The sequence below is a fragment of the Diadema setosum genome, chromosome 17 (assembly GCF_964275005.1).
Source record: "Diadema setosum chromosome 17, eeDiaSeto1, whole genome shotgun sequence".
NCBI classification, from domain to species: domain Eukaryota; kingdom Metazoa; phylum Echinodermata; class Echinoidea; order Diadematoida; family Diadematidae; genus Diadema; species Diadema setosum.
The window spans coordinates 23,379,731-23,401,798 of record NC_092701.1 but is presented as its reverse complement, the minus strand read 5'-3'; the positions used below and the strand labels follow the sequence as shown (position 1 = coordinate 23,401,798).

The 22,068-nt window shown below is 36.7% G+C and overlaps 1 protein-coding gene across 3 annotated transcripts in view; it reads right to left on the bottom strand.

Annotated features, from left to right (window-relative positions):
* Positions 1-1,887: 1,887 nt before the first annotated feature.
* The window catches only part of LOC140240476 (ficolin-1-like), a 69,037-nt gene continuing 48,856 nt past the window's right edge, over positions 1,888-22,068 (bottom strand). For 2 of the 3 annotated variants that reach the window (XM_072320251.1, XM_072320250.1), the window contains exons 2-5: positions 6,974-7,066; positions 5,630-5,772; positions 4,745-5,006; positions 1,888-2,978 (exon numbers count right to left, since the gene is read on the bottom strand). In XM_072320251.1, coding sequence (XP_072176352.1) covers positions 2,722-2,978; positions 4,745-5,006; positions 5,630-5,772; positions 6,974-7,052 — 741 coding nt within the window. In that variant the 5' untranslated portion in view covers positions 7,053-7,066 and the 3' untranslated portion in view covers positions 1,888-2,721. Of the gene's footprint in view, positions 2,979-4,744; positions 5,007-5,629; positions 5,773-6,973; positions 7,067-9,273; positions 9,412-12,210; positions 12,305-22,068 lie in introns of those variants that run through there. The other variant, XM_072320248.1, reaches the window with a different exon arrangement.

Sequence of the window (22,068 nt, the reverse complement as noted above, 5' to 3'; positions counted from 1 at the left end):
ATGCTTTGAATTCATCTTCTTATCTCTTTTGCTACTAGTAGATAAGGCAAATTTTCCGAGAAACAACGCTGAACTACACATATTTTGACATTCTTATCTGATTATGTATCAATTTATTCATTTATATCTTTTTATTAATCGATTTATTGTAACTGTTGTCATTACAACAAATTCAAGCACTGGTACATGTGTCATTATTAGTGATGTTTCATCATTCTAGCTAAAGTAAGAAGGAACTTTGAAGCTAAGATGTGTGTACTGTATCTTCTTTCATGGGGGTCTGTGGGGATGGTAACCAAATATACTGAAAGTGTCAGAAAATAGAATTCCTTTTATTACTTCTAAATCTAGAACTGAAACTGCAAGCGGTTGTGTGTATATATGTGTGTTTGTGTGTATGTGATGTGCTCTTCTTTTTCAATCTAAACATTCCTTTCAAATCATGTAAATGCCTGGAGTATACTGAATATATATAAGTACATCATTTGTAATGCGTAATGGATCTAGTGGTCTATTCTGAGGTGCCGAGGGACATACAAACAGAATAATATTCATTATATATAAGTTGTACTTTAAAAAAAATTGAAGAACAAGGAAAAGATAATATATATATATATATATATATATATATATATATATATATATATATATACCCAGTAAGCAATTCAACAAATATTCAACGAAAACAAGATGCGAACATATTATATGACTTTAAATGCTTTTTAAATGTTTCAATGGTTTTTGCTGATCGGACCCTCAGTGGAAGAGCATTCCAGAGAGATGAGGCTGCAGAAATAAAAACACCTTCCTCCGAAAGTTTAGATTGTTCTTTTAACTGTTAATTGCTTACTATTACATGGGTGGAGATTTCTGCCGGGGACGTATTCTGAAACAAGGTTTTGCAAATGTTTTGGAGCTGAACAATTTACTGCTTCCATGTATGGAGCAGAATTTTTGATTCTATCTTTTTGGACACTGGTAGCCAGTGAAGAACTGGGGTAATGTTGGAGAAACGAGACGTTTCACTGCGGACCCGAGCAGCAGAGTTTTGAACATGGCCGTAGTTTGGCCAGTTGGTAGGATGAAGCATTGAACAATAATACATTTCCATAATCAATACGAGACAAAACATATGAATGAATAACAGAGGCTGCAACTTTGTGTGATAATGATTTCGTGATATTGTGAATATTGCGTAGTTGCAAATATACAATCGACATGTGTTTGTAATTTGTGTCGCCATTGACATTTCATGGTTATGCAGTCCATGGTAGGATCACAAGGTTATGAGTGTATTTTATAGGCCTGCTCGATAGTTGCTGCTGCCTTAAAAACTATGTCATTGAGTTTTACATTAATTAGAATTATATTTAATGAATGGCTTTCTCATCTGGACCTTAAAATGCCAAGTTTAGGTTAGCGTTCAAATGTTTTTTGTGGGTAAAGATTAAGCTTTCTGTTTCCAGGGACTTTTGGCACTGTATACAAAGCTATATGGATTTTTGTATGCTATGTAAATCGGAACGGAAAGCAAACGAAGGGTAAAAAGGAAAAGTATTCACATGTGGACCCCATGACGTGACCTACTACACGAGGCATTTAGCACGGTCATGTCATTTATTTTTCCTCTGAGAAGGTAGCAGCAATTTCTAAACTTTTTGTGCACATCATGGGAAATGGATCCTGTTTACACATTTTTGACATTGGCCGGCCTCGCGTCGTCTTTCCTTACCTTACCGCAAACGGTATAGGAGTCGGCCTTGTGAATTTGGTCTTTTTTTTTTTTTTTTTTTTTAGTACCGTATGGTGCGCCCTTCAAGTAAACAACATTTTGCGCGTAGCCTCCCCCCTTTTTTTTAATGTTTTTATTGAACAACAGATAACATATGTAGGCCTACAAAAATGCGTATGAACACACTTGAAGCAACAGAACAAAGCACTAAAAAATAAGACATAAAAAAGTAATAAAAGAGAGAAAAAAAGAAAAAAAAATGCAGTCACAGTTAAATAAAAATATATGCTGACCCGCGGGTATCCACTATGATGTATCGCACTAATTTCAGCGTAGCCTTATATTTGGTTTCAACATGATATTACTGATAATGACCCCTGCAGAAGGTAATGTGACGATCGTGCCGAAAGCTGGCCTCCGACCGCGTACCATTAGATTGCACTTATCCGGGACGCGTTCGGGACCGTCCTCAGACCATCTCCAGACAAGCCAGAGATGGCCTTAGCTAGAATCGGCCTCGCCCTGGACTTTTCATACGTGTAACATGGGTCTTTTTTATAGTTTCGAGGCCAATAAGACCGTTGTTACACAAGCGAATCGTATGCACACGAACTGCGGACCGTCTCGAACAAAATGCCGAGATCCTCACACAGTTATGTATGCTACCCTAATCAAGGAGTCGGCATCGAGTTGGATTTTTCGTAACCTCTTCAAGCAGCTGTCATACATATTGAATAAATCTGTTAGGTAACCCCAGTTTCTTTCACCAAATTAATTTTTATATTCACCTGTCAGCCGTCAGTGCAAAGCGTAAATTCTTCAAATATTAGTAGTTCAACCCTATGGGAATTAGCAAACTTTGGATTTTTTTTTTTTTTTTTTTTTTTTTTTTTTTGCTAGTCATGGTCTAGGAAACTTGGACTGATCACTGAGGCCCTCTCGTCATAGGATTTGCTTCTTAATTGATAATCGCTTCATTTCATTTCATATTATTTCTTTTCCAATGAAGCAGGTCTCATCTTCATCTCGGTACTTTTCAAAGTATGGGTGCCTTTCACGTCCTTCCAAATGATGCAATAGTGTGTTTTCTTGCCCAATCTGTACAGTCCGTTCAGGTTGACCCAAAAACAACCTTTGAACCACCAACCGCTGCTAAACTGGCGAGCACAGTTGAGAATTGAAGACTCGTCATTATTGCTGTCCCACGTGGAAAAGGCTGCCCCATTGTGTCCATCCATGGATTCTCCTGCAAAGGAGATAACAAGGGGAGAACCATGAGATTTTTTTTTTTTACCCATGAATAACCATGAGCAATTGTTATCTGAAGGAAGATTGGCTTACAATTCAAAGAAAGAATGGCTATACCATAAAACGTATAGGCCCTACAGTATTTTTTCGTACGGTATTTTGTGAGTGTTTAGTTTCTTCAGTAGACTGCATGATGACTGCAAATTACAAGAAAATTCCCACAGACATAACCACAGATTTCCTTTAATGCAATCAGCAAAATACAGAATGTAAATAATTATTATTAGCACCCATGTTAGGGATGTTCGTTGCCGGTTAATTGAACTTGAACCCCAATGCAAATTTGCAAACGTAGAGACTTCTCCGTTGTACATAAAGTATTGTCCAAGCAGAGTACATCTTATGAATCCGAAAAATAATCTGACATGATTTTCCTCGAATTTTTGTTTTGTTTTAATTGATCAATGCACTGTTGTTGTTGTTTTTTTTTTTTCTCTCTCTCTCTCTTTCTCGTTTTGATCTGAGTAAGAAGATTATATTCTGATCTTGGATGATGCATAAAAAGTATTATACTTTATTCATTCCTTCATTCATGTATCAAAATCTCCACAACTAAATTAAAACAAAGAAATAAAAATGATCAAAAATGGACCAAACAGGATACCACACAAGTAAGTTCAAACGCAAATTACATGAACACGGCCGTCAGGAGACCTATCAAAGTTTTATATCCAATGTATCACAATAATTATCAAACAGATATATGGATGCTACAAAACATAGGAAAGATAAAGGAAAATGCAAATAAGACAAAGATAAAAATCAGTTTCATCTTAATAAGGTAAGTATCAATCAGAAAATGAAAATTTCTGTGAAAATGTATATTTCAAGGAAAATAAAGGGGTGATGATATTTATTCCAAAGGTTCGTTATTCTGAAAATAAAATGAGATTCTTTATTCCGAAGTTATGTTAATCCGAAAATTCGTTATTCTGAGGGTTTGTTATTCCGAAAGTTAGTTAATCCGGACACTAAATGGGGTTCGTTAATCCGAAAATGAAGTAAGGTTCATTCATCAGAAAGTGGAATAAGGCCTGTTAATCAGAAATGACTTATTATTTGGTTCGTTATTCAGAAAATTAAATGAGCTGCGGCGAAGTCGGGAGGGACTGGAGGAAGATGAGGGGGTGGGTCACTGTTGCTGTCGAGTATAGCTATGAGGGTGGGATGGGGCTGATCTATCATGACCAGGCATATGCCGGATTCTTTCAAAGAGTTATATTCTTGGTAGAATATAAACGAAATTATTTTGTCTTGTGACATAAGGGATTAATGAACTATTCTTAAAAAGCATGTATTAAACAAAATTGGTAAAATATAAAAGCTTATATGTATATACCGTCAATGCAAGATTTTTGCAGTTTATGAACATCATTTATTTGAAGGATCAGAGTGGTTTAAGGCGGCGAATTATTGCTAAATTATATCCATGGCTTTTCTGTAATAACAATATCCTCCTTCTAGCATATTAAAACAACAATAGAAAGAGTAGGATTCTTATGGATTTAACTACTATCACTACTTCTATATTTGATAATGTAAAAATAGAAGTGATTTTGTATTTGGGTTTCACAGAAATAATTGATTGTGTCGTGTTGATACATCCACCATATTCGTTGGTACAGTGGTCACGATAACGTACCACCACGCTTATTTGGACAATATCTTCACAGATCGGTGTCATGAATAATTATTCATAATTACCTGCATCTCCAAGGTAACCATCAATATGCAGGCGATATTTCATGGTTTCGTTGTCGATCCTGAAAAACTCGTATTTGGCGAATCTCGTGCTCCCTTCTTCGTCGGTCATGTCGATGCGCAGTTCGTAGTTGCGCTGTGACGTCATCTGGTAAATCTTGTCATTTCCCAGCCAGTGTTCTGATGCCGGATTGCCAAAGCCAGTCTTGTAATCAATCCAGCCACGACTGAAAAGCACTGTGCCATCACTGCGGCGCTGGAATACCTGTTGTTGTGAGGATTTCTTTTTTCTTTTTATTCAGAAAAGAGCTATTTGTACAAGTAATAAATGTGGTTTGTCACTTTTATAAAAGAGTAATAAGGTGAACCGTTAAGATAACGGATCACCTGTGACCTGTATTTGTACGAATTCTTTCTTCTTATTGTTATTATTGTTACCTGGCGTTATAGATAGCTTCTCAAGTTGGCGAACATTTGAAATTAACAAGTCGCATAAAAAGATAAATATATAGGTACAGTATATGTTCTCCAAAATCGAAAATGGCTCAAATGTCTCTCGAAAAGGAATTATATACTGATTTTGATTTAATCGCTGTAGTAATCGGTTTCTAATGCAAGCACTCACGTATTATCTCTAACGTCTATTTTAGCTGCAAAATATAGAAATAGGCCCCAATGAGGCTGTGGTGCCATGGCCTCCAAATGTTGCCATTTATCCCCCCCCCCCCCAAAAAAAAAAAACAAACAAACAAACAAACAAACAAACAAACAAACAAACAAGCAAAAATTAAACCACCGACACAAACATAAGGTGTATGGCCAGCAAGTGTAATGACTGGTAAACAAAAAGTGAAAATAAGGAAACAGAATAAAAACAAACAAACTAACCGTCCAGTTTCCTCCGTCCGTGTCCATATCACAGTATACTTGGAACGACGGGTTCCCTCCAGCTGGTCGGACCTCATACAGCCCACTTGCCCTGGACTGACTTTGGTCTATCTCAGAGCAGTCACGTGGAAACAAAGCTTCCTCTGTCGTGGGTAGTGAAAAGATATCTTTTAGACATTGCCATGCTTTAGAAAGGCAGTGTTTTTTACTTACTGTTTAAAAAAAAAGTCTTGTAGTGTTTATTTTAAACAGCTCTCGGCAAGAGTAGCCATTTAATGAACGTGTGTGGTGTCTATGACTGTTGAAAAAGGGAGAATAGAAAAAAAAAACTACCTTGAAATTGCCAGTATTTATCTCCTATCAAAGTGTTTAAGTCGATTGTACGGTTCGAAAAATTGTGTTATGTTCACTAATTTGATATGCGTACAATTAAATTGTAATTAGTGTAGACGTTAAAAGCCAGCGCGTGCCGAAAATGGTGAAATGCTCTTATTGTTCACAATGTTGTATACCTCAATCCCAACAAAATCATACAAATGTATATCTGTATGTATGAGTACCATAAAAAGGGGTCCCAGTAAAATGCAACTGCCTTTATACAAAATAACCGTAATTGAAATATTCAACCAACCTGTATCATTATTCAATTATACCCATTTAGCCTTTTATACTGTATTCGGGACCAGACATAGTTTAAATAAGATTTATATCTTGCATTGTTATACTTAACTTGATGCACTGTGATAAACATGTGTGTGTGTGTGTGCGCGCGCGCGCGCGCGTTTGCGCTGTGACGACCACAAAGAAAATGACTAGAACTATACTTCAGGGGAGCATTTCATGAAGGAACTTGTCGGATAAAAATAATCTGCCAAGTCAATTATATCCGACAAGTTTTGAGAAATGCTTTAGTCTGATTGGCTGATTTCTCTGAACTTGTCGGATATAATTGACTTGTCGGATAAAATATCTGACAAGTCAATTATATCCGACAAGTTTTGAGAAATTCTTTAGTCTGATTGGCTGATTTCTCTGAACTTGTCGGATATAATTGACTTGTCGGACATTTTATCCGACAAGTTCCTTCATGAAATGCCCCCAGGTCCTGTAGAGAGGCCACGTATAACACTGGTATAACCTATAATGTTTCAGGGAGGACGTATAGTGCTCAGTCCTGTGGTAACACAAATGACTCAAGGATTTTCATGCTTCATGAGTGGTCACGGATCCAAAGATTAATGTGACAGTTCATTTTTTTTTTCCAGAAAATGTGGCGATTTGCAGTTGGCTACTAGATATGAACTGGTTCAAGTAAAGGTCACCAAAGTCTAGAATATAACCTACCTGTTTTTTCAGGATGGTCAGGCACGGGTGCATCCATGGGTGTGTTGGTGGCAGTAGCCTTGGCTGTTGAGTCACGCATGGCAATGTCTACATCTGGTTTTGTTGATGATTAAAGGACAAGTCCGCCGTCACAGATATGTGGATTGAGTGAATGAATATTGGTAAAACACATTAGTGAGAGTTTGAGGAAAATCGGACAATCCGTTCAAAAGTTATAGATTTTTACGAAGTTTCTTCTCAGTCACTGCTGGATGAGAAGACTAAGTACAGCTTCTGATGTAACATCATTGTGTACAACAATATAAAGAAAACGTAAAGAAATTTCACTTCATTTTCCCTTTAGGGCCTAATAAAAATGCTTGATTTGTCTCTTTCACAAGGCAGGGGGAATAATACCCTTAACATACATCGGGTGATAAGTCGAGAAAATGTGCACTCCCCCCCCCCCCAAAAAAAAAAAAAAAAAATCTAATTTTATGAAATCTTTGTGTTTCCCTTATATAGTTCTAGGCAGGTGGCATCATATACACTGCAGCAGTCTCCTTATCCAGCAGTGACTGCGCGGATACATTACAAATACATAACTTTTTAAAGGGATGGTACAGTATTGGTGGAGATGAGAATTGGGCTTTTAACTTTTTGCGAGATACCAAGAAAACACTTATGAAATAGTACAGAGCATATCATTTTAAGAGGAATTCAAAGTTTATTTGATGAAAATCGGGTTTGGAATGACTGAAACATCCAAAAACAAAGTAAAACAAAGCGATCGTAATAAAGTTTGGGTCCCACACTTTACTAGAATCGCTCTTTTTTTGTGTGTGGATATCTCAGCCATTTCAAAACCAATTTTCATTAAATAAACGCTGAATTCCTCAGAGAATTGCATGCTCTTTCATATTTTATAAGAGGTTTCTCATTATCTCACCGAAAAAAAAAAAATGTTAGAAACCTGAAATTAGGTCTCAACCAAAACTATACGATCCCTTTACTGTATTGTTTGATTTTCCCCAAACTCTCACTGATGTGTTCTACTAATATTGTCATGCATTCATTCAAAGCACTGTATATGAAGATGGACTTGTCCTGTAAGATGATTATCAGCAGGAGTGAGATATGAACATTTATTGGTGGACCTTTTTTAAGTACATGACAGCTTCTGTCCACAGTTCCATCACGAAGGTAGAAATCCACCATAGTTCCACATAATTATGTTCGGCGAGATAGGATATAGCGCTGGAAGACTATGAACGGATACCAGAATATGGAATGCTTGGCGGAAGTTAGAAACTGATTCAAGAAGAATCTTCGTGAGACCTGTCCATGAGAATCATTGTGTCAAACCATGGTCAAACCATGAACTGTTCATTTACAGCCGATGACGCTCAGGAGCCTTTTTTTTTTTCTTCTTCTTCTTTTTTTACAAATTGCTGCCGAAATAATTAATGTCCACCAGAAGGGGCGCTGTTCTTGTCATTGATTATGTAGAATTGATTATGTCATTGATTATGTGCTTTGCCCGCTCCATAATATACTGGTTCTTTTTCTCTGATCGTCATTATTAAATCTTAATTATCTGGTTATGAATCTCCACTTGCCTATGACCCAAAGAGATATTAGTTCTCATGATGTTTATAACTGGTGAATAGATTACATTTTAAAGATTTTGTAATTCCATCACCTCTCATGTTTCTTGTACAGTGTATTTGTTTTAGATAAAATCTTTATTCAGACTGGTGACTGAATCATGTCAAGTGTGTACAATTTATTAATGTTTAATCTATATTTTGCACAAACCTTTTTGTTGTCCGTCAAACAGTGTAATATAGATATTTTGTGTCACTACAATGTAACAATGTTGATTGGTCTGAATAAAGGCTATAAAAAGCGTCCAAAAAAAAAGTATACAATTGGAAATTTGAATTTCTGCAAGATTAAAGGACAAAACTATAGTGGTTTTTTTAAAAGATGGTGAGTTACTGTCCTTTCTGCTACACGTCACGAGTTCGACACCCGTGCACGAACCATTCAGCCTACGAGTCACACAGCCAATGTCATACAGTCCATGAGTTATACAGCCCATAAATCATGAAGCCCACGAATTATACATCCCACGAGTCATACAGCCATTGGACCTAATTCACGAAGGTGGTACAAAGAAACCATGGTTTAAACCATGGACAATTTTGTATGGAGCGTCAAGTGTCGCATGGCATGTTTCTTTACGAAATCAGTCATTAAGATTTCGTCGACGAAATGACTGATCTATTTACTGTGCATGGGATTTACTGACTTTTTACCTTCAGAGGGACAACGTATGTCCGGAACATTCCTTCTGCACTGAGGCGGAAATAGCGTTTTTGACAGTACATTCAGTTGACCTATGGTTCCATTTTGAAAAGAATGCTTGCACATAGATCTTGTCCTGGGACAATCAGCTAAAAGCCGGAGAGAGAAAAGAAAAAATACGAGAAAGAAAAGAAAAATTGTCATGAGTAATAAGAAAAAGGAAAATCCTTTTCCGAGCATTTTCAAAATCACTTCGAAATAGCCCCAGTTCATTAAAGACCCCACAATCACTTTAAACTATGCAAATATGACGAGGAGATCACTATCTTTTGCCACATAATTACCCCTATAAGTCTATATTTTCAAATGCTTTTGGATATGATTTGATGCAACCAAGCGAGTGAGGACCAGAAAAGGTCAATCCGGAGCAAAAATAAGAAATCTTTGGTTGGGAAATATGACTGTGCTCATAGCAGTCATTTTCTTTCGGACAAAGATTTTCTGTCAATTCATGGGGTATAATATTGCACAAACTTGAACCCTTTGTGTGCCCATAGACACCTACCTTTAACCCATTAAAGACTAAAGTCTTGAATATACCCAGGCAGGTACGGTGTCTGTGGGAAATGTGTGTTATATTACGAAAATCAGCTTGTCCTTAATGGGTTGAGCTACAAAGTTTTCTCATCAGTAAATTTAACAAGCCCACTCAGGTGTAGTAATTCCAATGTGCTTGAGTCCAACAGGAAGGCCATGATGACACCATAGGGTTTATACGGGGACTAGGTAATCTCTATTGAATACCTACTTGATTCCCAGATCTCTATTCAAACTCCTTGAAGACATTAAGTGCAGCCTGCGTATTTCAGCAGGGGTTGATCTGGAGAGAGGCTGTTCAGAGTAAAGAAATTTATGAAGATGCACCCAGGTGCAACCGCTGAAGTTTACGTGCAGGTGTCAGAAAGAAATAATGATAACACATGGTAGTGCACCCATTATGCGCAGGTGCAACCGTTGAACTTTGATTGGTGTAAAGAGGTATTTATCAGAAAATACAGTAAATTAGTGGTTAATGCGGTTGTGGGGATGCCGGGCTATATTATTTTTAACTCTCCTCTTTCTATTATTATAGAACTTGAGCCCTTTCAACAAATATCGCTCTCCATTGGAATACACACAAACCCAGCTTGATATTCAAGATTTAAAATGTACATCTGCATGTTCAGTATGATATGCAGGCCTACAGTCTCCAACATACAGATCTTATTGTCCCAGAGAAATATCATAAATATCAAGCAAAGAAAACCGTATCTCCCCACCGTTACTCTTGTTTGCCAGGCAGATCGATGCGAAAGCTATGATCACGGGTGACAACATCGCCGCTGCTGGTGAAGGGTCTGACTTTGATGATTCGTCTCTAGCTCTTCTTTGGTTGAACCAAGAACCTTACAGTGGATATTGTGATTAGTTGTCGTACTAGGCTGCGACAGTAGTCTCCTTGCACTAAAGTGTCTTGGCCATGCATTATTTATATCCAGGGACTGACAAGAAGCCATCTTCCTCGATGGGTGTGCTTATCGTGGCGTCTGGCAAATCTTATTACTCGAGTGAAGTGTTTCTATGATAAGGTCAACCAAGTTTGTTGATAGTCTTTATTGTCTGTAAAAGCTGTAACGTGCATGAGGTCTGTCTTTACAAACAAAACTCAGAGTATAAGGCATGCTTTTACATCCAACAGCAATGGTAAATTTTATATATACCTGTTCAACTTTTAGTAGATAGCACTTTTGTAACTCAAGTATTCCCAAGATGGTATTGGAGCACGTTTTAAGGCATCTTTATTGAGCTGTTTTTTGTCCCCGCCGAACGAGTTCGAGCAGGGGACTATGAAACGGGCTCCGTACGTGTGTGTGTCCGTGTGTCCGTCCGTCCGTCCGTCCGTCCGTCCGTCCGTCCGTGTGTCCGTGTGTGCGTCCGTGTGTGATCAAAATGTTCAAAATGCTACTCCTTCGCCATTTCTAACCCGATTTTGATTCTGTTTGCTTTATATGATGGCACTAGGTGAGGGCTTCAAAACTTCTACGCAGAATTTTGACCTTTGACTTCTTTGACCTTTGACCTTGATTTTTGACCTATATTGTATATTGCCTACAAATGCTACTCCTTCGCCATTTGTACCCCGATTACAATTCCGTTTGCTTTAAGTGATGGCACTAGGTGAGGGCTTCAAAACTTCTACACAGAATTTTGACCTTTGACTTCTTTGACCTTTGACCTTGATTTTTGACCTGTATTGTACATTTTGCTACCAAATGCTACTCCTTCGCCATTTCTAACCCGATTTCGATTCTGTTTGCTTTATGTGATGGCACTAGGTGAGGGCTTCAAAACTTCTACACAGAATTTTGACCTTTGACTTCTTTGACCTTTGACCTTGATTTTTTTTACCTATATTGTACATTGGCTACAAAATGCTACTCCTTCGCCATTTCTAACCCGATTTCGATTCCGTATGCTTTATGTGATGGCACTAGGTGAGGGCTTCAAAACTTCTTCATAGAATTTTGACCTTTGACTTCTTTGACCTTTGACCTTCATCTTTTTACCTATATTGTACATTTTGCTACTAAATGCTACTTCCGGCGGGGACATATATTACGCACCGCGTAATTTCTACTTTTCCTTGTTTGTTTTTGTTTTTTTTTTGACCGCGTTTGGCCTGTAAAAGCACGTTCACAAACTGAATTTTTTTTATGGATTCAAAGCAGTGGATTAATATATATATATATATATATATATATATATATATATATATATATTGTCTGTTACTATGCTGCTCAACACAACAGTGACTAGATCTAGTGGGTATCTACGTACTAGTGATAGTGTCTGACGTTGTTGAACTGCCGCATTATCAACATGCCCAAGCCCTTAACTCGTAAGAATACCTCTGCATCTACTTTTTCAGACATTGCATGTTCTGTCTGATCTATTTATGCGGCATCTGACTCGGGTGCTGTTCTCGAACTGTTCCAAGATTAGGCATTCTTGAAGATTCATGATCTTGTGCGAAACACTGCGCATGAAGTGGCTGACACTTCTTTCGCGAAACTCAGTCATTTGATCGAGCAGAATGAGGGGAGGCTGCACGAGGTCGAGGTGAAGGTTGAAGAGAGGAAACAGCGTCTGGAGGAGTTGGAAAAGGAGATAGAAAGGAAAGAAAACAGAATTTTGACATTAGAAGCAGCTGCAAACGATCTCCAGCAGTATTCGCGAAGATCCTCTTTGAGGATCTTTGGTGTGCCGGAAAAAGAAAAGGACGATATGGATCAAATTGTGTGTGATATTGTGTCCGGCAAACTTGGCGTCCCCATTACGCGAAATGACATCGATCGCTCAAACCGAACCGGAAAGCGCTCAAGGGATGGTAAACACCACCGATCCATCATCGTTAAGTTCTGTTCCTATACAGGAAGAGATCTGAAATTATCAAAGCACGTAAAAAACAAAACAAAAAACAACAACTCAAAAACTCAAACACTCCGGGATCACAAAATATTATTCAAGAGGATCTGACAACCCAAAATGCAGAATTCTACACAAAAACCTACAAAAACCCAAAAGTCAAAGCAGCATGGACACATGTTGGCAAAATCATTGCCTCAATCCAAGCCTCAGGTGGAAAGATGATCACAAAAATTATCACTTCAGACAAAGACCTAAGAAGCCTGTGAGCTGTCGCGTACAGATATTGAGATCAATGCGTAATTGATGTTCTGTCATCCTGAAAAATAATTACTCCCTGCATTGTGGATTTGTTTACATAAACTTCTGATTTTTTTTTATACAAAAGTTTTGTTTTTGTGATTGTACTTAAACTGTGTATGATTGTACTTGCATAGTGTATGCTTTTTAAATTGTATTTTGACACTGTATTTATTCATTTATTTTTAAGAATACATTTTCCCCTTCTGTAGTATGTTTAATTCATGTCTGTGTGTTACATGTTCACAGCCTGTTCACTCTGAAGAAGTATCACTGCTTTGTAGTTTATGTGCCCATTTGGTGCATGTAGAATGTATTCCTGATTTTTCTTTCGATGATTTTGAAAAATTTGGTGAACGTGAAATGTCATCCTGGTATTGTCATGTATGCATTGGTAAAGAATTGCCGTTTAATATGCACTCCTCTGATACTGATTTTTATAATGCAATAAATACTTTTTTCAATTCTGAAACAATGCGTTCTCAGCAATCAGATTTTTGTTGTGTTAATAATGGTGTTACGGATTTCTTAAAGGAAGATATGGATGATGATGATACTTCAAAATATTTTATCTCAGCTGATTTTAGTGCATTTTATGATTGTAAATATAAAAAATCATTTTCTGTTTTTCATACTAATTGTAGGAATTTACCGAAGCATTATGAAGATATTGCATTGTTATTGGATTCTCTTGAGTGTTCTTTTAATGTTATTGCATTAACAGAAACTTGGTTAGATTCAAACAATGCAAAATATTATTTTTTTGTGGATATAATATTGTCAGTAAAACAGGATAGATAAGAAGGGAGGAGGAATAGCTCTTGCCATCAAACAAGATGTGAAATATGTTGAGACCAGATATTAGTAAATTCAATAATGTATGTAAAACGTTGTTCATTGAAATACATAAATCTCGTAAAAATGTTAATATCGGTGCAGCGTATGTGTGTTACAGACCACCCTGTAAATCTGTAAAAGGTTATCTAAATCATTTGAAAGAAATATTACCTGTTGTTAATTCAGAGCACAAGGAATGTATATTGCTTGGAGATTTTAATATAGTTCTTATTCACATGAATTTTTAGAAACATTTTATGCCCATTCATTCTCGCCTATGATAAGCAAACCTACAAGAATAACGGATAAGTCTATGACTTTGATTGATAATATTTATTAAAATAATGATGATAATGTAAGTGTTTTTTCTGGGATAATGGTGACAGATATATATATAATATCATATTTAAAGAAAATAACGGTAGGGATCCATAATATTTATATACAGATTTTATGGAGTTTTATTGTAATGCATTAAATTTTGATATGTGTTTTCCACTGAAGTGTGTTAAACAAAAACAAATTAATAAATCTTGGTATTTGTATGAATTGAAGAAACTGTGTTAAAAAAAAGGCAGGTTGTACAAGAAATTTATTAAGAACCCTTCCCAGTACCGAAAAGAATGTTACCTTAAATCTCGTAATGTATATACCAATGCTGTTAAAGCTGCCAAACGAAAGTATCATTATTGTAAATTTCAGAATTTAAAAGGTGATATATCTAAAACCTTGAAGTTAATTAATGATGAATTACAAGTACGTAAATCGAGGGTTCAACAAAAGGTGTTTCAACATGATGGTAAAGTATTAGAAAATCCTGAAGATATTGCACAACACTTTAATCATTATTTCATTAATGCTGGAAATAAGATTGCTAAAGGCTGTAGGCAAGGCTTTTTTTCTCACAGAGATTTTTACATGGAAATTTTAATCAAACTGCTTTTTTTAAACCTGTAAATAAAAAAGAGATTATTGATTATGTTTTAGCTTTGAAAGATGGAAAGGCTCCATGGTATGATCAAGTTAAGTTATCGATAGGTAATTCATATAGTATGTATACCTTTGTGTTCAATTTTTAACCTGTGTCTTGAAACAGGTCAAATACCAAAGGAATTAAAGCTAGCAAAGATTATTCCAATTCATAAGAAAGGACCAGTTGATGTGTTTTCAAATTACAGGCCCATTTCATTATTACCTTTGTTTTCTAAAACATTTGAAAAGTGTTTGTATGTTAGATTACAAGGTCACTTAGATAAACATGAAATTTTATATAAAAACCAGTTTGGATTTAGAGCTAAACATTCTTCATCTCATGTTTCGTTGGATTTTTTGTTGAATTCATCAAAAGCAATATAGAATAAAAAAAATAATAGTTGGAATTTTTCTGGATTTAAAAAAAAACGCATTTGATTCTATTAATCATGAAATATTATTGGACAAATTATGTTTTTATGTGATCCGTGGAGTAACACTTGAATTGTTCCGGAATTATTTGCTTGATAGAAAGCAATTTACTGTATTTTCTGATCATAATTCTTTATATGAAAAGTTGTGTGTGGAGTACCTCAAGGGTCAATATTAGGCCCCTTTTTTATATTTATCAATGATTTATCAAATATTTCCAGTGCTATGAATGTACTCTTGTTTGCTGATGATACCATAAAACATGAAAATGTAGAATGTTTGGCTAATACCCCTTTCATAAACTCATCCTCCTATTATCCTATTAACATAAGAATAATGCGGACAATTCAATAAAAAATGCGTTCACAAACTCTGAAAATAATCCGCATTATTTTTACGAGCGCCCGTCCTGAAAAAGGCGGATAATCGTCATGGTGACTGCACACGTCCCTCCTGCAGGAAAGACGGGTGACGTTTGACCGCACCCCGGCAATTATCCGCATTATTTGGGTTTGCGTTCATAAACTCCAAATCTGGTCCCGATGCTGCTATTATGCGGATAATAGAAGGGTCGAAATAAAGCGCATTATTCTTTCCCCGCTCCGATTTTACGACCAAATGTTGCGGATATTATCCGCATTATTGAGTTTATGAAAGGGGTATCAAATGATTAATATGGAACTGTGTAAAGTTAGTAATTAGATAAGTGCAAATAAGTTACAATTGAATTATGAAAAGACGCATATGATGATTTCTAACTCTCGTAAGAAAGATATAAGTACATTGAAGGTATTTATTGATGGCCATGTAATAACAAATGTAAAGACAACTAAATGTTTAGGCATCAGTATAGACTGTGATCTAAAATTGAAGACACATATGAATGAAATATTATTAAAGATATCTAAGATCATTGGAGTTATGAGTAAACTAAAAATGTGTTTGCTAAAATGTATTCTTTTAACCATTTACAATTCATTAATCCTTCCTCATTTGTTATATGATATTATTGTTTGGGGTGCTTGTAGTAAGTATTTATTGCATCGTATTTTCCTGTTGCAGAAAAGAGCCGTACGTTTCATTTCAAAGTCTTCATATGATAGCCATACAAAGCCATTGTTTTATGAATTGAATATACTGCCAGTATCTTTAGTTTATGATTATCAAGTGATTTGTTTCATGCATTCATATACTGATAATATTATGTTACCAGAAGTATTTGATAATTTGTTTGTGCGAAATATGTCAATTCACAATTATAATACACGATGTGAAAATGATTTTCGTGTGCAATATGGAAAGTCTTCATTTACAAACTCTGATATCATATGCAGAGCACCCGAATTATGGAATATGTTACCTGAGAATATCAAACGATGCAGTGCTGTTAAAAGTTTTAAAGTAAAGTTGAAAAAATATTTATTACAAAATTTTATATCAGATAATCAGATATGATTTTTTTTTTAATCAGGCTGAGTTATTGTGTGTGTTTGTATTTGTGTGTGTGTGTACAAATGTCTCAATGTTCTTGATGTGCATGTCAATGTTTGTTGCGCCCTTTAAAAAAATATACTTTATAATTGTTGTTGGATCTTCAAGTTATGTTATTATTCTATTACTTTCTGGTGATCCATCCATTTGCCATTCATATTGCCTTTTTTATGTAATTTGTATTTTTACTTGTGTGTCAATGTTATGTATCATGTCTTTTGATCATGTCATAGAAATGGAAAATAAATTCAATCCAATTAAATACTTATATATATATATATATATATATATATATATATATATATTATACGCTGCGGAATGTTCATGTTGTTTTAGTGCAGTCAGGCATATTCATGAATATGTGAAGTAACAAATTACTATACGGGTTCTTTGTTAATTATTATATGCCATCTCACATCACTATAAACCATCATGTATAGATATTCATGAGCCAAGAGATGTTTCAAATTTCTGCATTTTTGAGGAAAATTGGACAATCCGTTCAAAAGTTATGATTTTTTGAAGTTTTTGTGCAGTCACCGCTGGATGAGAAGACTACTGCAGTGTATGATGTCACATGCGTACAACAATATAAGGAAAATACAAAGAGAATTTCACAAAATGTCATCTTTTGACTGAAAAAATACACATTCCCTCAACTTGTTACTGACATAATGTTGTGGGTAATATTATTCCCATTGCCTTTAGAAAGAGGCAAGTGTTCTTTTATTATGCGATAAAAGTGAAAATATGTTGAATTTTCTTTACATTTTCTTTATACTGTTGTACTCATATGACATCACGAGCCTTAGTAGTCTCCTCATCCAGCGGTTCCAACACAAAAATTTTAAAAATTCATAACTTTTGCATCGATTGTCCAATTTTCCTCAAACTTTCACTGATGTGTTCTACTAATATTGCTGCATTCACTCAATCCTTATGTTTATGAAGGTGAACTTGTCTTTTAAATACTGCTTAAGGTCTTTCATCATCATTTTTGTTTGTTTATTTGTGTGTGTGCGTGTGTGTGAGTGTGTGTGTGTGTGTGTGTGTGTGTATGGGTTACAATGTTTCATTGATAATGAAAAAGTTGTGCTGGTCATGTTGGTTTGACGAATTGGTTGAATTCTCTATGCAGGGTGACCCCAATGGACGGAAGATGGAGTTTTCAAAGCCAGCGTAGGGGTACATGAAGGAGTGGTGAGGGCGAGGGCGTAGGGATATGGAATGTTATACAGTAGATGTAAAGTCCGCAGAGTTATCAAGTCACCAGTTTATAAGTCTTGCTCATTTGATCCTTTTCCAGGGTGGATGTTCAAGGAGAGCAATAACATAAGACATTGTGTCAGTTTTGATAGTCACTGTTATATATTAGGTTATCGGGAAATGTTTGATTCATCAGTGTTGTTGGTTGTTATTTTTTTTTTTCTCAAGAGCATGTCGGACGGATGAAGACGTGTCACCTTGAAATGATTCCCATTGCTTTCCACATTTCCACATTTTCCATTTTGGAATCAAAACCGACCCTGTACTGCATTAAGTACTCAACGATCGAATATCCTTCAAGCTGCCTATGAATAGGCATATCATGTACAGGTATGTATAAGAGGAGTGGGTCGTATATTCATTGTACCCAAGTGATTGCTTATTTCTTTTCTTACTCTTACGGAAGCTCAGCTGATGGTGACTCGAACTTGATTGCTATGGCAACGCCATAGGAACAACAGCACCAGCAACCACAACAACAAAAGGACTTCTATTTATAGGTATTCAGCATGTTCAAGTTTCGTGTAATTGGACGCGTACTTCTTTTCATGCAGCTTCGCATTCAATCGGCAAGTTAAGGGCCTTTTAATAACATTGGTGGAGTTAATTTGCCTTTTATCTCTTGTGTGCAATGAAGTGGATCAGTGATGGCTTATTTAATCCTAGTTGCCGGAGACCTAATCTCAACTTTGCCTACATCACTTCATAACTGCTCCTGTCGTGCTTGTAAACGGTCGGAAAAGAGGTCTTAGCCTTAACAGGACATTTATATTTGGAGCTGGTAAGAGAAATCTCTACCATTCTGCCATTGCTGCGATATCATTAAGAAAATGGATAGCACTGCCGACGGTGTAAGCGCCACCGACTTTGGAGCGACGGAAGTAACGGAATTTCTTGATTTTGAAGAGGCGACTACTACAACCTCGAGCCCTTCTGAGTATCCGACGACTCTCGCTTCATGGCAGGTGCCACGCCACCTCATCATTGTGGCGGGCGTCTCTGTGGCCATCCAGATCATCCTACTCGTAGTCATCTTTGCCGGCAATGGCGTCGTCATCTTCACGATGGCGCGCAACAGACGGTTGTGGACGTCGTCAAACTTTTTCGTCGTGAGCTTGGCAAGCGCCGACGTGTTCGTTTCACTGGCGATGATCCCAGGGGTAAACCTGACCCTGGATCCGACATTCGTCAACAACATCTACACCTGTCTGCTGGTCTGGTGCTCAATCCTCTTTTCTACAAGCGCCTCGTGCCTGTCTCTTCTCGCCATCACCGTCGATAGATACGTGAAAATCATACGTCCATACCGCTATCAGTCGCTCATAACTGAAACCCGCGTCACTGGAGCTATCGTCATCATTTGGCTGTATACGTTCGCCGTCACGTGTGTCTTGCCTCTAGCCGGGGTCAATAAGCTCGTCCCTGGAAGCGTTTATTGCTTCGAGTTCATTGCCGTCTTCAACGTAGTACATATACAGTTCATAATCATCGTCAACGGCATCATACCTTTTGTAATTATGTTTGCAATGTATTCCCATCTCTTCGCCATCGCCCGACAAAAATTGAAAGCGGATCGGCGCGCGACCGGAAAGTTTCACTCGCACGCCCAATCCTTCACCACTCTCATGATCATCATGGGCTTCACCTGTCTGGCCTGGATACCCAGCAACACGCTCGTCTTCATGGACCTCTATTTGCCCGCCTATGCGCCCGGTCTCATTCCACGCACAGTCCTCAGCTGGCTTACCTACCTCAACAGCGCTGTGAATCCGTTTATCTATGCCCTGCGAAGCGACACTTTCCGTGCAGCAGCCAGGCGAGCCTTCGCTCTTCAGAGAAACTCGTCACTGTACGTTGGAGCGTTGACGAAATCGAGCACGATAGTTCGTCCGAAAGCTACTCGGGCTAAAGCAAGCATGCCCGTCAATGTTATCTCGCCGGAAAAGCTCCCGAAGGACAGTGAAGACCCGAGTCACGTCAAGGAAGAAAGCACGAATTCAACGGTCTCAGTCGAAATTTCCGACAGCAGCGGAGAAAAACGAGTGGACATTTTACCATAGATATGACACGATGTGTTTAGTGACTTAAATCAATTCGACGAAAATGGCGACACATGCTATTGTATACATCATAGCATACCAACTTAAATGGTATTCATTCATCACGCAGCCCGATAAAAATAAGGCAGAAATATGTATATACAGTCCACATTATCGTACATAATTATTAACAATTTATGAAATATCTTCACCGAATATGATTGTTTCGTCGTTACATTCATAGGATATTATTGTTTTCTAATGATAATACACATGTAGTCTAAGGGGAAAGATATATAAAATTTATTGAGAAAGTTGAATAGATTATCAAACAGCTTTGATACGAATTGGTGATGTGTCACTATATGGAGCAGTTGAACGTTTGGTTGTGGGGCCAGAAAACCACAATAAACGTGTCACTGTATGTACACACGTTGTACATATATATATAATATATATATATATATATATATATATATATATATGTAGTGGTTTTATGGATATTTTCTATTCCAGCAGCTGTTCCTTATTCTTCGTAGATTTCTGAAATTTTATCAGACATTTGTCATTGTTGTAGTAATTAATTGAATCCGTAATTTGTACTAGCAATTAACTTTTCCAAGTTGCACATTTATACATTGTATATCTACGTATATGGTATTACGAACAAATGACTTTTCATGGACTTCCAAGCAGATTATTAAGGTAATCTTCTGATATGATACGGAAATAGGTCGTGCATTTATACTTTTAGTATACTAGTATGTTCATATTCAGAATTCATGTGTGATGCGGTGTACCTCACTTTGTGATTGGATACATAAGTAAACTTATTGGCCTGAATTCACGAAAGTGGTACAAATGAAACCATGGTTTAAACCATGGACAAAAACCATGGAGCGCCAAGTGTCGCATGGAATATTTCGTTACGAAATATATCATTTCATCCATGAAATAATTATTTTGTAACGAAATGACAACATTTTGTAACTAAATGAACATTTCGATCGGGTAGAAATGATTTCGTTAAGGAAATGGTCTTTTCGTCGACGAAATGACCAATTTCGTAAGGAAATATTCCGTGCGACACTTGGCGCTCCATGGTTTTTGTTCATGGTTTAAACCATGGTTTCATTTGTACCACCTTCGTGAATTCGGGCCATTGTCTTTAGTACAGGTACAAAAATGCTTTTATTGACATACAGAAACCACCAGAGTTAGATTACATGATATAAAGATTCGGGGAATTCTTATTAGATTTTGCTGTCTGACACACAGTATACTTGAAAAGCAGTGAAAAGTTGAAAAATAGTTGTAGGAGATGGTACTCGGATTACTGAAAGCAGCAAAATTGTAGGTTCCGATGAATAGTAAACTTCTAAATCATTGTCAAAGTGGTTCAGAGCAGTGCATAAGTTAAGTAAAAGTAGTGGCAGTATAATAGTTTAGTGTAGTAGTGTACAAGTATTTTTAGTTATCATAATGTCAGGTATTGATGTTTAATTTAGAATGTCTAACTTTTATTTTGGAATTTTCTTTTAAAGTTTTTGCTTGTGTGTCGAAGGTTGATAATATTCGATGCTGAATTAGTCAGCATACATCCGCATTAGAGATTGCGCAACGATTTGAATATCATGTATCCTGGAATGTCAGGTCAAGAAACAGAATAAAGTTTATCCCACAATACAAAACACTGGCTGTGAGTACTGTATCTGTTGCAATGAGTTATGAGAGGTGACAATGTCACCTCTCTTAACTCATTGCAAACATACTTACTTTATCCTCCAACGGCTGAAGAATATTTGAATATACCTTCCATAAGGTACATTCAAATATTCTTCAGCCGTTGGAGGATAAAGTAAGTATGTAAGATATTATACAGATATTGACTTACCAGAGGTGGAATATAACATTTGAGATCCTCGCGGGAAGTTATATTTTTGTCGAGGATTATTATATTTTTCCGAAGCGCGTAGCGCTGAGGAAAAATATAGTATTCCGAGA